Here is a 15,130-nt window from a genome sequence, read left to right on the forward strand (position 1 = left end):
AGGAGAGCTGTGTTGGAAGTTTGGTGCCTGATTGTAACTGCTGTCTGGATTGGCACTTTAAATTCCCAATCCAAAGTCAGACACTATACATATTGTTGAATCTTGTTTCACAGTGACCCCAGTCAACCCATGATGCTGCTATTGTGTTGTTGCCCTGCTGCAGCAGAGGTGAAGGACTCTGTATGTCTGAGCGATGCTTCTATTGTCTTGTTCCAGATACTGCCTCAGGCAATGGAGTTGGCGACATGCAAAAATTGCAGTCAGCCATGCGCCAAACAGTACAGCAGAAACATTTTTCTTTACAAGAGAACTCATTCAAGTGGCAGTGCAAATGGAAAGAAAAAAAGCTTTTCTGCTGACTGAACAGCATTGGAGTGAAAAGAACATTTTAGTGATTATCATAAGTGAACTGGGATACACATGGCTAACTCTACATGTCTGTTATTGGTTGTCTCTATTGTCCTCAAAAATACATGTGTGCAATTATTTTCCATATCGGGAAGCTTACGTTGTTGCAGTGAACAAGCAATGGACAGCAGTAAAAACCGCAGGAAGGCTCTGAACTTGCCCTAGTCTATATCAAAAAGAAGACAACAATACAAGTTTCAACTAGTGTTCCTCTTTAATCCTTCCAAGATCTGATTGTAACAGGCCCTAATTAGATTTGTCCTATCACATACTTTAATTGATTATATATGTCATCTTCAAACTTGCTGCCAACTACAAAACAACTGATCATATTGATAGACTATAAATAAATAGGTTCCATTGTCATAGGGAATAATTTAGATTGCTATTTCACTCTGTCACATGTTGACTCTATAATCTTTGATTTATTGTAAATATTCTGCAGATTTCACAAATATCACCTTGTGCTCGTTTTACAGTTGACCTGACATGTTTTTTCATTTAATCAATGTGATATGAAAGCTTTGTGGGGCACTGATTTATAAAGCACCAAATTAAATATGTTCCCTATTAGTGTACCTATCTCCAGCAATTCCCTGCATGCTGCGATGACCCCTGACCCTGGGCTCTCTGTATCTTGCTTGGCTTTGAAGTGCACACTCTAATCCCTGATGGGAGCATGGAGTCTACTCATTTCAAGGGCTACACTGCATGACAACTTGATATTTTTACTTCAAAGCACATCTGATGTTTCTGCATGTCCCAGATTCATCCCTGTGTCTAGACTTCTTTTATGTGGGTTTATGTGTCTTTGTCCTTGTATCTTGTCCACCTAAAAGCAATGTTTTGGTTATAGTAAAGACTGTTAACTGATTCAGCCCTTGGCTTTTTATGTATCTTAATATGTATTTTTATGTATCCCTGTATCTCTTAATTCTTACCCCCATGTACTTGAAACTTTAAGGTGAGGGCTAAAGTGATTTCGTTATACTTAAGATATTTTGTCTCTAAGACAGAAAGTGAGGGGAAATGACCCCATTGGGGGCACACCAAATAAGCCTTTTCTCCATTTATCATTCTGACTGATATTAAAAGGTACACTGAACTTTTCATATTTAATGCTGCTGCATTATTTCCCTAATATTTGTTCACCGACTACTTTTATTGACTACTTCCTTGATTGGCCAGTGAGCTTAATCTGACTGAATCCCTTGCTGGAAGCCTCCTCAATCTCGCCGCTAAGGCATAAATACACTCTGCAATATTTTCAGTAAATTAGAAAATAGATTTATTAAAAACATTATTTCTATTGAAAATATGTTGAAAACGAAGGCATTCCCAATAAATGTTTGATTGATATGTTGAATAAATATTGAGTGTGAGTGCTTCTCTACCCCTCACAAACAGGCTGTTAGGGTGCTATTGGTTGGTATTGCTAGTTATTTGGGAGCACTTTCTGCTGATTTACAATAACCTGTCAGAGCAGGCAGGGGTGGAGTGCTTCTCAGTTGGGTTGGTTGATGAATGGCAGGTATGCCAGGTAAATGATTTATATTTCTTTGATATTGATTGTTTACAATCTGTACCCATTAACTAGTGCATAGCCAGCATAGGTTTGTATGCAGGACAGCAGTCACAAACAATTTTGTACTGAGAAAGCATGAGCTTCAACATGTGTGGGTGAGACTACAGTATGTCTACTGGGAGAGTGCGTAGCTAGAACTCAGGAATACATTGGATGCATTTTTACAGGCTCAGATCACTTTAAATATAAGGATATTAGATAAGGGGCAGATATAAGCAATGACAGGTAGTCAGCTGGTGGGGCAGTCTGTTGCAAAGTACGGTTATCTGTCTGAACTTTTACTGACAAAAGCGTTTTGCAGGGGATGGATTCTACCTGGCCATTGGAGGTGCCGTTGCTCAGCACAACTGGAGTCATATCACCACTGTCCTTCAAGATGAGAAATTCAACTGTAAACTTATTGACTGTTCAGAGGAGCTGGGAATGATCAGCTTACAAGGCCCTGCCAGGTAGAGAAAGCATAAAATGCTTACATAATTTTTTTTCTGATCTTTACTATCTTCTTTACACCTTATTTGTAAGGGTCAGGGCTTGATTGAATATAAATAAAATTGATTTTATTACACTAGCACATGCACAACATGGCAGATTGTACAGGGATTGATACATACATTCTAATGTTGATGGCCATCTTGACTCTAAAACCTTATATACAATCCCGGTTTCGTTTGCTCTAATGCAACACAGTGATGTAAGGTGATGGCTTACACAAGAATTTACTTGAGCAGGGTAGCTCTGACCTTTCCCCTTTACCCCTCACTTTACCCACCTCCTCCCTCCAACTTGCCAGCCTACCCCAAAAACACTGACACCTTAACTGGACTTTAAAATGGCTGTTTACGCAAAAATAAATAACCGTTTACAACAATAAAAAATAACAAATAAATAATAAACTTTATGAAACTTTACAACTAAATATAACGTACAAACGTAACATACAACATGAACTTACAAATTCCTCAACAATTTAACCCCAATATTAAACAACAATGCTTATTTGCACTATGACAACCAACCTGTTCTAAACCTAAACAACCAGGCTGCAGGTCTATGAAAGGCAAAGTCCACACCCAACAATGTATGAAATTCCATCCACACTAGACCAGTCCCTAGCCACCCAGTACCGCCTCAGGGGCCCCACAGTATAATACAATTAAAGGGGAACCCCACCAACTATGTTGGCCTTCCGGAAAATTACCACCAGGACCCTTACCTTACTAGACCCCAACTGCCACAGCCCACAGGCAGGATATCTCATGCCTGTGTGCTCCTCTACACTTGGAGTGCTCTCCCTACTCCATCCTGCAGACCAAGGATTCACTAATCTGTGCCTTTGTCATTAGGGCGCACCCCATCTCTGCATAAATATCTCCAAGTTTCCTCCTCCAGCTCCCAGTGATTCAACACAATATCACCATTCCCTGCCACAAATCTACCAACCTCCTTATTTACCTTAACTCTTACCTTTTTGATCTTCTCAAAGTGCCTCCCTCCAGCTAGTCCTGGCGATTATATCTGACCATACTATCACCATCCCGGGGAATTCCAACCTCATTCTTAAGAAATCCAACCGCACATCCTTAATCAACTCCTTCATTGATCAGCACCCCATGTTGTTACTTCCAGCATGTATTACAATCACGCCAGAAAGCCTGTCTAGCACCACAAACTTCCTAAAGTCTGGCACCACACAACTCCTTAGCATGCCAAGGACACTGATCCAACATACCATTGCATCCGCCCTGGACAGACCCAACTTCTGCCCTCCTCGCACTCCAGCAGAAATAGAAGTGCCCGACTATCCATATGAGACAGAGGCAACCACCTTAGAAACACAAGCAGATAAACAATACTTGCCCAAATTATACCTTAACCCTCACCCCCCCCCCCCCCTCACAGAAAATTGGGCCTGATGTACAGATGTAACCTCCTGAATATACACCTTCCAATGACTTCCTCACCCAAACCCCACCTGGCTGCCTCCGTTGCTGCCCTGATCCGATGCTGAAGGAGTGTGAAGTATACCGCTGCACATCTACCCCAATGAACACCAAACATCTCTTGAATACAGAAATTAATTGAAAATGGGACAGAAACGAGCTACCTGCTACCTGCACCTGCACCTCTGCAAGTTCGCCACCACTGGAACCGAGAAAACCCAGTCTTAGACTGCCGTTTATTCAAACTTACTTTTTCCACAGAACAAAGAATGTCTTGCACCGAAATGCCCCCAGCCCTGTTTTAGACGGACTAGCCCAGCTCACATAGCATAGCACCAAAAAATGCCAATACAGATGTTGCAACAGTATCCTCTCATAATACCCCAATCACACCCCATCCAACTTCCCAACCAACTCCTGCAACAACACAAATGACACCGGCCTCCGGCACCCCTTTGCCTCTTTCATTCCCTTTTCACCACCTGCCGCACCATAAAGTCCTTGGTGACTCCGAGACCCACGACTGGGCCGGCCATCTCAAATTGCCACCGGACCTCAGCTTCAGGTGAAGCCTCCACATGATGCCTTTCTCCTTGGTGAATGGGGTTTTGTTCCTTGGCAGCCACAGCTCCCACCCTGGATACCTTCCGCCGAGCCCCTGCAGAACTTGAGGTCCCCTAACTAACCCTTCCCTGAACCTCTCCTCTCTCTCGTTAACCCTTTACCCCTCCTATTGGCCTGCCCTCACCCTCTGTCATGCAGGCCCTTGTTCCCTGCTGCGGGCCTCTCTTTGGTATTTGCCCTTACTACTTAGTTGTTAGTAGATCTAAAGGAAATTGGTCAATGATTTTGCAATATGTATGGTAATCTTATAACAAACCAATGACTATAAAAATTATTTATCCCTATGTCCTAATAAAATGGTGTTGACTTACTAAAGGAATATTTGGTATTTCACTGAAATGATTGTCTATTGACTTCATCCATCCAATCATGTGCAAAGAAAAATATTTCTTTTTAGATTTCCTATGCATGCAACTTGAAATTCTTTGCAAAGCGAATTTTCACCACGATCATAAAGCTAAGTATATTATCCTTTGCAAGTGATTATTCACCTTTGTAACTTGAAAGCATAAATGTCTTTGCCTTGTTGCATGGTCAGTGCTCAATAGTTTAAAGACTTCCTTGCATGCCCCCTCTTCTTTTTAGGGTGCTTTGAGCATAATTTTGCATTCAGGGCTATGTACTCTGCTGCAGTCTAACCATACAAGCACAGTGTACCTGTGCGTACAAGGAGTGGGCAGGAGGTATGACTGTGACTATTTCATACCTTTCCTTTGTAGTTTTTACATTACTCCAATTCACAAAATACTTGTTAGAGCATTGTTAACTGTGCCAGTTTTTTTCACTAAGGATCCAATCCAAATGGGTTCCAGCGCATCACAGAGCATTGTAATGCACTACCATGTGCTGTGCTGTGTCAGAAGAAAAAACATTATTTAAATGGGCTACCTTAACCCTTTCTTGAGCATTGCCTATTCCTTAGGATGTGACATAACACAGGTTTTGAAAGAACCGAGTGGAAGTCTGAATGTGTCGTTAGTCACCGCACAGTCCAAGATCGCTCAAGCGGTGATGATAGGCAATGTTCTCAATGTAGGCTACCCGAGTAATTGACAGTACCATTATATAATAATATTACCAAAAGTGCCTTTCCACTTTGACGGTTTACACCATTCTACAGTAAATTGTCAGCATTCACCCGCCTTCTTTAAGGTCTTTCTGTACAACCTGCCATGTCTTTTTAAAATCAACAAGCTCCCCCTCTTTTGTCTACCCCTCAGTCTGTATTCCTTTCAACTTGTATTAATCTTTAATGCAGGTGGCATACAAAATGCAGGGGAGTCTGTGTGCGGGAGTCTAGTGCCATGTGTCAGATTGAAAGCGAAGACTATCGCAATAACTCCTAATACCAGAAATTGCTGCAATCTTTACTGCCACATGCATAATTCCTGCGCAGCTTGCATAGCTAGGCAACTCCAGCGAAGTGCCAGAAAAACACAAACAGGGAGAAGTCTATTGTGCTGATATTTGAATTATTAGAATTTACAATTTTGAATCCCTTATTTTGCTAGTTGGCAGTATTAGCACTGTGATATGTGTGTATTCAAAACAATATAGGGCACACAAGTCCCAAAGAGGCCAAAAGTATGTTCTTAAATTGCAGGTGCACCACTAAAAAATATATGAAAGGGATCAAAAGGGGTAAAGGTAAATGGCTTTAAAGTTCTCAGCGCATGTCAAAAGTGAAACTATATTAGCCCTACAGGTATACATGAACACTGATCCAGTCATTCCCTCTGTGAATCTTACAGTAATTTGAGAAAGTTCCTGAGAATCACAAGGGGTAACAGTAATCAACTGATTACAATTGATTGGAGTGGTTTACATTATTTTGTCCACTACCTGATTGTAAAACATTTTTTTGTTTTCTATTTCTGAAAAAGGTAGAGAATCCTAAAAATCAAGATATTATAAAATTTTACCTCCTACCCTTTTCCTGTGTATTAAGGGAAAGAAGCTTTTTGTCTCTGTACCTGACCCCCCCCCCTAAATGTGTGCTTCTGTCTTTGGCTCTTCAGTACAGTACTGCACATCACATAACGGCTCACATGCAAGAAAAGAGGAAACCTTGTATTGGGCCTGATTTACTAAAGCCCTCCAAGACTGGTGAACTGGTAGATTATCATGGGAGAACCTGGGTGATCCAGCAACCCTGGACTGAAAAAATGTATCAATTAATATCAAAGGATGTGTTATTTTATGGGACAATTTACATGTTTCAGAGATAACTTTAAAAAAAAAAAAAAAAAAAAAAAAAAAAAAAAAAGGATGAAGTTTGCACACTGAGTAAAGTTTTTCCTAGCTCCTTATTAGAGTATCAACTCTATTAGAGTTGCTGTTGTATAAAAAAAATTCCTCCAGACTTTCAAAAAGCCTCACCCCAAGAGACATGTTGTGGGGAAAGAAAGTGTGCAGTTTAGGTGGCGTGTGTGCTATAATAAACAATGCATTTTCCCCAAATGTATAGTGTACTAAGGCTATATTTTTTTTTTTGAAATTGTGTTTTTATTGATAAATATTTCAACAGGATACAAAAAGGACAAAAGAAAGAAATACAAGGAGGAGGAAAAAAAAAAAACAAAAACATAAAACTGTGAAGTTGAGATATAACTTTTACAAACATTGAGGATTACAATAACCAATTCTCAAATATAACACAGCATTCAAACATCAAGGGGGTACAAGGGTGGGAAAAACAGAGTGTGGGCAATGTGACGTTATCAGGTAAGTAAAAAGCAAGGGGGGGTCATCCGGATAGTTTAGCGTAGTAATGATCCCAAGCCTCCCAGACCGTTTCAAACTTGGCCACTGTATTTCTAAGGAGTGCTGTAAGGTATTCCATAAGGCGTATTTCTTGAATCCTTGTGTAAAGGCTCTCCATGGAGGGAGGGGAAGGTGATTTCCATCTAGTGGGAATCAATGTGCAAGCTGCAACCAGGATATGGGATACTAGCTTCCGGGTTACTTTTGGCAAGGCTAGAGAGGGTTGGCCTAGTAGATGTGAAAAGGGATCTGGATTCACAGGTTGCTGGGTCACAGCAGATAGCAAATCGTTAACTCGGGCCCAGTAAGCCTGGATAAGGGGGCAGAACCAGAATACGTGTTCTATTGTACCACGATGGCTCTTACACCTCCAACAGGTGGGATCAGTATTAGGAAACAATCGGTGAAGTACCTCCGGGGTGTAATACCATCTGAGCAGAATTTTATACAGGTTCTCTTTATACAATTTACAAATAGAACTTCTATGCGCTGCCTCCCAAATGTCAAGCCATTCTTCTGGGGTTAGAGACCGACCCAGAACTTCCTCCCATTTAAGCATATATTTAAACTTATGCAAAGTTCCCTGAGGTGAAGCGTGCAGGAGGCGGTAATTGAAGGAAATAGCACCTCTGGAAAAAGGGCCTTCCATACATAGTCTCTCAAATAAAGTTATGTCCGGAAAGGAGGCTGTGGGTTGGAGTGACAGAATGTAGTGTCTTATTTGCAAATATGCATAGAACGAAGTACGAGGCAGTTCCACCCTATCACCCAATTCAGCAAAAGAGAGCAACTTTTTCTCGATTGGATGCAGGACATGCCTGATTTGAAATAAACCTCTGTCATGCCAGGGACCAGACATTGACCCAGATAAACTATTGGTATCTGTGGGGTAAGAATTATGGAGGTTAGTCTTGAAGCTTGTGACCCTAGAGCATATTAATGCCTGCAAGCCCTCCACACATTGTGAACACCATAGGTGCCGTTAAATCAGAGTCTGCTAATAGTAAGGAGGAGCTCCACAGCATAACATTGGGGTGTATAGGGGCTATCCAATCCACTTCCAGTTCCACACAGATACTAGAAGGGTAAGGGGAAGTCCAAGTTATAAGGTGCCGTAAATGGGCAGCCAGGTAATATTTGTGGATATCGGGGGCTCCCAGTCCTCCTTTATCCCTGGGCATAGAATGTTTTTGGCCACTCTGTCTTTTATAGGCCCAGATAAATGCATAAAATTAGATTGGACTCTCTTCAATGCTTGGGATGGCATTCTGACCGGTAATGTCTCAAATAGATATAACAACTTGGGTAGAAGCATCATCTTAACGGAGGCTATCCTACCCAGTAGCGATAAAGGGTGGTTCTTCCACTTATCTAGAAAATTGTTCACCTCTCGAAACAGTGGAGGGAAATTGTGGGAGTACAATTGGGAGTAAGAAGGAGTAATTTGGGTTCCCAGGTAGCAAAGGGAACGTTCCTGCCAAGTAAATGAGAAGGAGCCTTGCAGGGTCTGCAACTCCAGTGGGGAGATATAGAGGGGTAAAGCCTCCGTTTTTGTAGAATTAATTTTAAATCCGGAAACTTCCCCATACACTAGTAACTCTTTCCACAGATTAGGAAGGGAAGTGACCGGTTGGGACAGAGTCAAAAGAATATCGTCAGCATACAAAGAAAGCTTATATGCCTTCCCTTTCACGGGCACTCCGTGTATGTCCGGATTGGATCGGATACAGGCCGCCAGGGGCTCAATGCATAAGGCAAAAAGCAGGGGTGACAATGGGCACCCCTGTCTTGTCCCATTCTTAATAGGAAACATGACAGAAGAAGCATGGGGCAATTTGACTGAGGCTGATGGAGCCGTATACAAAGACTCAATTGCCGTAACAAAAGGGCCAGTAAAGCCCATTTTGTGCAGAGTGGCAAACATAAAGGGCCAGCTGAGGCGATCAAACGCCTTTTCGGCATCTAAGCTGAGTACTAAGGTCGGGGCCTTCCGTTTATTAACAATATCAATAATGTTGATTACCCTCCTAGTATTGTCACTTGCCTGTCTATAAGGGATGAAGCCCGTTTGATCCCCATGGATGAGAGATGGAAGGAAGTTAGATAATCTGGAGGCCAGGATCTTTGTGAAAATTTTTAAGTCAGAGTTTAAAAGGGCTATTGGCCTGTAGCTCGAGCAATCTATTGGGTCTTTGCCCGGCTTTGGTATCACTGTAATATGTGAGGCCATCATAGATGGGGGGATCGGTTTGCCCTCCAGGAAGTCATTAAATACACTCAAAAGATACGTAGTAAGTTCCGGTAGGAACGTTTTGTAGTATAGATAAGGTAGACCGTCCGGGCCCAGAGCCTTAGAGGATGGTAGTTGAGTAATAATTTTTGTGAGTTCCTCTTCCGTGATGGGCTTATTAAGTTGCTCCAGGTACTCCGACTTAATCCTAGGGAGGACCACCCGTTCTAGATATGAGTCTTTTTTTGGCCTCAGAGATCTACCCAATAAGGTTTGGGCACCGTGGACTGTTTGGTAAAGACAGGAGTAATAGGCCTCAAAACAGGAGGCAATATGGGAAGGATCATATCGCACCATTCCTTTCTCATCCCTAATTGCCCCAGGAGTGGACTGTAGTTGCATATCCCGTAACTTGCGGGCCAGCAGAGTATCCGTCTTATTACCTTTGTAATAATACTGTTGATGGGTTCTCTGCATCGTCCAGCTAACCTTCCTAAGCTCCAGGGCCCTTAATTTAGACCGGAGAGTAGTTAATTCCCTCAAGAGACTCAAAGAAGGCTTCGCTGTGTATTTTGCCTCCACTGATTTCAAAGACTGAGCAGTAACTGCACATTGCAAGTCAGAGTCCCTCTTAAGTCTGGTGCTCAGGGCTGTACATTGCCCTCTAAACACCATTTTATGCGCTTCCCAGAGTGCGGAGGTATGGGCAACAGACCCCTCGTTTTCACTAAAATATGTTTGCAAAGCCGTGGCTAGAGTGGATTTGGTGTTCGGGTGTTTGAGCAAGTAGTCATTTAGCCTCCAATGGCAGACTCTCACAGCTCTCGGGGAGACAGTCACATTCAGTGTAACAGGAGCGTGATCAGACCAAGTAATAGGATGTATACCGTGGAGACACTATTCCTCAGGAGAGGAAGGTTGGTAAAGAGATAATCAATACGGGTGTGAGTTTTGTGCAGTTTTGTGTCTCCCCGAAGGGTGATGAATCCGCCAGTTATCATAGAGCTGATATTTCCTAATTAGTTGCCGAAAGGCCCGAGATTGTTGGGATACGTGCTGAGGGCTGGGATTGGTACAATGAGTGCCTGTCCTGAGTGGGAGAGAATATCAAGGTAAAGTCTCCCCCAACTATCAGGTAAGTATGGGTAAAATCTTTAAGACGGGACAGAACCTTGCCGAGAAATTGAGTCTGACCATTATTTGGTGCGTATACATTACATAGGGTAGTGGCCACTCCTTGCAAAGTGCCATTCAGGATGATATACCTCCCATCCACATCTACAATGGAATGGGACAGTGTAAACATGAGGGAGTCTTTCAAAAGTATAGCTACACCGGCCCTTTTCCTACAGGGTGAATTAGCTAGATATGACTGGAGGTAAAATCTAGAGGCAAAGTTACATGAGGCTGTATTATCAAAATGAGTCTCCTGCAGGAAAACAACATCCGGGGAGAGACGTTTAAACTCCCTTAGAGCCAATTTCCGCTTAGTATTCGATTTCAACCCTCGCACATTAAAAGAAAGTATCCTAGTAGTCATAAGGTGTAGTAGAGGACCCAAGTGTTGCAGCCAGAACCACCCAAGGGATAAAATATCTTCGGGTGACCATGCAAAAAACCAACCAGAGCCAGTCACCATCCCACAATGTGTTACAGTCAAAATAAGAGGGGGGGGGGGGGACAAGGAAGCAAAGTAAACTCCTATAGCAGGAACATGTAAAGCATAAAACAAAAATAAAAAGGTAAACCAAAGGTTTAACATTCGCTGAATGGCAAACAAGGAGGAACCGACATCCTCGCCCCTGACAAAATGGGTACAGGGAACAAATTCACCTGGCGGATGAACAATTCCTCCCAGAGGGGCCATGAACCCAGAGGGCCAGAGGGTATGAACCAAAAAACCACAGCAATGACATCATAGTGTCGGCCAACGCCGACCACAATCAGGGTCATGCCGCTGGGAGAACCCCGGAACAACCCCAGCATTACTTAGGAGCAGTCCGTGGTCCCCCCAGGGCAGCTACAAACCTGGGCAGTATAACAGTAGATCACACATGTAACACAAATAAGGCAGTAGGGCTACGCAATCAGGGCAGCAGCATTATAACAGCAGTCTTGAAACAGTATTGAAGCCAACACTTGAGTATTTTAGCTATAAAACATTTATGCAACATGGATAAAACCATAAAATAGAGCAATCAAGGGAACTTCAATAGAAGAACTATGAGCTACAGTTCAATAAAGACACTTTAGAACTCAATCATCTGCTGGCTCAATGGCGTGGGTTTGGGGTTCGATCAGTTGGAGAAGTGGAGTCCCGCTGTTTACCCCTGGATCTTTTTCTAGAGGTCACCGTCTGCCATGGGGGGGAGCAGGGTCGCAAGAGATCCTCTCGTTCCCATCCCGGGAGTTTGGGACGATTTATGCCCAGCTCTCTGCAGAAGGATGTCAAGTCCTTCGGTGATCATAGCGTGGCTAAATAGGAATCCCCATCTATATGGATGGAATGATCTCTAAGTACAGTTAACAAGGGCTGAAGCAAGCAGCATTGTTGTAATGTATGCCAGGATAAGTCTTGATAGCGTTGAAGCGGCGCCCCATCAAATTCAAGATTGTGCATGTTCCTGGCAGTGGCCATAATTTCATCCTTCAGGCCCATATCTACTAATTGACAAATGATATCTCTTGGCCTGTCCGCAGTCCCAGGTTGCCTGGAGGTACGGAAACCCATGGAGATGTGATCTTCCTGGGGGGCTGAGCGCCCAAGCACCCGGGCAAAAAATGCTTGCAATACTGGTATAAGGTCAGAGTCTCGTGTTGCCTCTGGAAGGCCCCGTACTCTAATAATATTCTGTCGGGTTTTATTATCCAAGTCCACAAGCAATCGTTGGAGCTCCCATATTTTCTGATCACTCTCTCCAGCTTTTTGTGATAGCACTGTAATATCCTCTTTGGCTTGATGTACATTGTCATCCAGGTCATCTACTCTGCCAGCTAGAGAATGGAGATCAGCGCGAAGGGCCCCTATTTCAGTACGACACGTCGCCTGGACTTCTGCGACTAATTTCTGGAAATCTTCCTTAGTAGGTAAGAATTGTAAGTACTGTTGCCAAGGGGGATTGTAACAATCTTCCATTGGGGGATAACCTCTGTCATTCCTGGCATATGGACCCTGGAGGATCTTTAATCCAGAAGCACTATTCCCCACCACAGGGCCTCCTTGTGTATCTGGGGGTGTGCTCAAAAAGGGGGTACCCGGAGTACGTTAGGGAAAGTCCAATACCAAGGTCCCCTTGGAACCCACCTTGGCTGTGCCCTGTGTGGGTGAAGAAGCACCCTGTTGACTAGCCTCAGGCTCTTTGGTCCCTGTGGGTGAACCCTGGGGATCTATAAGTGAGGGAACCAGTGCACGTGGAGAGGCTGCGGGGGAGAAACATCCTTTGGTATAGCCCGCGGGACTCACCGGTTCCAATGCTGGTGACTCCGGGTCAGGAGAAGAGGAGGACGCTGAGCTACTGTCATCAGGAGAGCGGGCTTCCATCTGCTGCTCTCCAGCTGTCCAAGCCGTAGCCCGTTCACCTTCTCTCTGTTGCCAAGTGCGCGGGGGAGGAAGCCGGCGCCATCTTGAGAACCGGAGAAGGAGCCGGCGAGGGATCTCTGATATAAGCCCGTATGGAGGGCTGATCAGACTGCTGCTGCGATGCAGGGGTAGGGGAATACCTCCCCACTCTTGCCTTACGTTGCTTACCCATGGGTAAGTAGATGTGCGCCCAGGATGCTGCGGATGGTGATTGGCGTCTGCAGAGCACGGGATTCACACATCCATCACTCTAGCCGGCCAGGACACGCCCCCACTAAGGCTATATTACTATACTATACTCCAGGCTTTTAATCCACAGTGTACAACACACACACACACACACACACACACACGATCCCAGGGTTTTCCTCTGGAACTAATCAGAACAGATTTTTTTTATTGAATAAATTGCTTTATTAATCACATACTTCTAAAACAATACAATCAGGGTTCATACATACATGGAATTGCGATGCAGCGCATAACACTACATTACAATCCCCCACAACACACTCGCAAATAAATACATACGTCCCTCCATACTGCGGCTTTGTGACGCAAACCACCCCAACAGATTGTCAATCCACATCTTAAACCACTCTGAAACCATCCCTAAGAGCTCTCTCAGGCCCGAAGCTTTATTGAGCTCTTACAAAACTAATTTCACACTTTTCACGCATTTAAACATTTCTGAAGAGAACTTGGGGGGGTGGGGGGGAAGGGAGGCCTTTTCAGACGTCCTCTTCCTCTCCCGGAAAGTCCATGAGGGTATAATCTCTGATCAGACTGAGGGACAGTCTGCGGCAGTCTTCGATGGACATCCTCTCCCTCCGGAGGATAAGGCGCTTCCTAGCGCACCAGATAGCGTCCTTAATACAGTTCAAAACCCTCCAAGCTCCTTCGACTTCTTCTTCCGTGAATTCGCTGTGGAACAGGCCATACAGCATAGCGCAGTATGTGATGGCTGTTCTCAGGACGAATTGGCTCAGTTCCTGTTCCATGGTCTTCAACACAGCTTGGGCGTAGGGGCACTGCCAGAAGACGTGCATGGCCATCTCCTCTTCGATGACGCAGAAGGGGCAACGTCTGTGCCTACATAAGTTCCTGGCATGCATGAAAGTTCTCAAGGGCAGTCCTCCTTGGACCGCCATCCAGGCCAAATCCCGGTGCCGGTTGGTAAGTCTTTTGGACCCGATGTTGATCCAGATTTCTTCGCAGGTGACTGCGTTTCTACCCGGAACAGGTTCCATTGAGTCCTTTCCACGGATTTGCTTGTAGATGGTCTTCAGCTTCCACAGGTCGGGCTTGACGCCCTGCAGCTCATTCTCCTTGATGAACTTGAAGTTGTCCAAGTAGAACCAAGGTGTGTCCCAGTTGTATGGCACGGAGCTGTCCCACCTGTCCCATCCTAGGCTCCTCCAGAGTGGGAGGAGGAAGAATCTTGACATGGTGTTCCCTACAGAGGTCGAAGATCGATGCATCGTCGCGATGTCCGGAACTCCTTTGCCGCCCTTCCGATGTTCTTTGAACATGGTCGTTCTCTTTACTCGGTCCATCTTCGAGCCCCAGATGAAGTGGAAGGTCGCCCTCGTGATGGCCTTGCAGGTGTTGGTGCGTGGAGGCCAGGCCTGAGCGAGGTACTGCAACACAGGGAGGATCTCGCTGCGGAGTACTAGCATCTTCCCTTCGATGGTGAGGTCTCTGAGGCTCCAGAGGCCGAACTTTTGCTTCATTTTCGACAGCCTCTCTTCCCAAGACTTCAGGGCTGCTCCTTCCTTCCCGAACCAGACCCCAAGGATCTTGATGAAGTCCGGTTGGATGTTGAAGGGGATGGGCGCAGAGGAAGCCAGGTACCAATTCCCGAAGAGCATGGCTTCCGACTTCCCGCAGTTGACTTTTGCACCAGGGGTTGGGTCTGTGGTGCTGGGTTGGGGGGTGGATTCTGGGGCGGTTGGGGAAGGGGTTTGGGTTTCTGGGGTGGTGGCGGACTGTGGGTCCGC

General features: G+C 44.6%; 1 protein-coding gene across 2 annotated transcripts in view; it reads left to right on the forward strand.

The window, feature by feature from the left end:
* SARDH (sarcosine dehydrogenase) overlaps positions 1-15,130 on the forward strand; it is an 89,495-nt gene that overhangs the window by 44,567 nt on the left and 29,798 nt on the right. For both annotated transcript variants that reach the window (XM_072431185.1, XM_072431184.1), the window contains exon 16: positions 2,295-2,442. In XM_072431185.1, coding sequence (XP_072287286.1) covers positions 2,295-2,442 — 148 coding nt within the window. The remainder of the gene's footprint in view (positions 1-2,294; positions 2,443-15,130) is intronic.

Source organism: Pyxicephalus adspersus, chromosome Z (genome assembly GCF_032062135.1).
Source record: "Pyxicephalus adspersus chromosome Z, UCB_Pads_2.0, whole genome shotgun sequence".
Taxonomy (NCBI): Eukaryota; Metazoa; Chordata; class Amphibia; order Anura; family Pyxicephalidae; genus Pyxicephalus; species Pyxicephalus adspersus.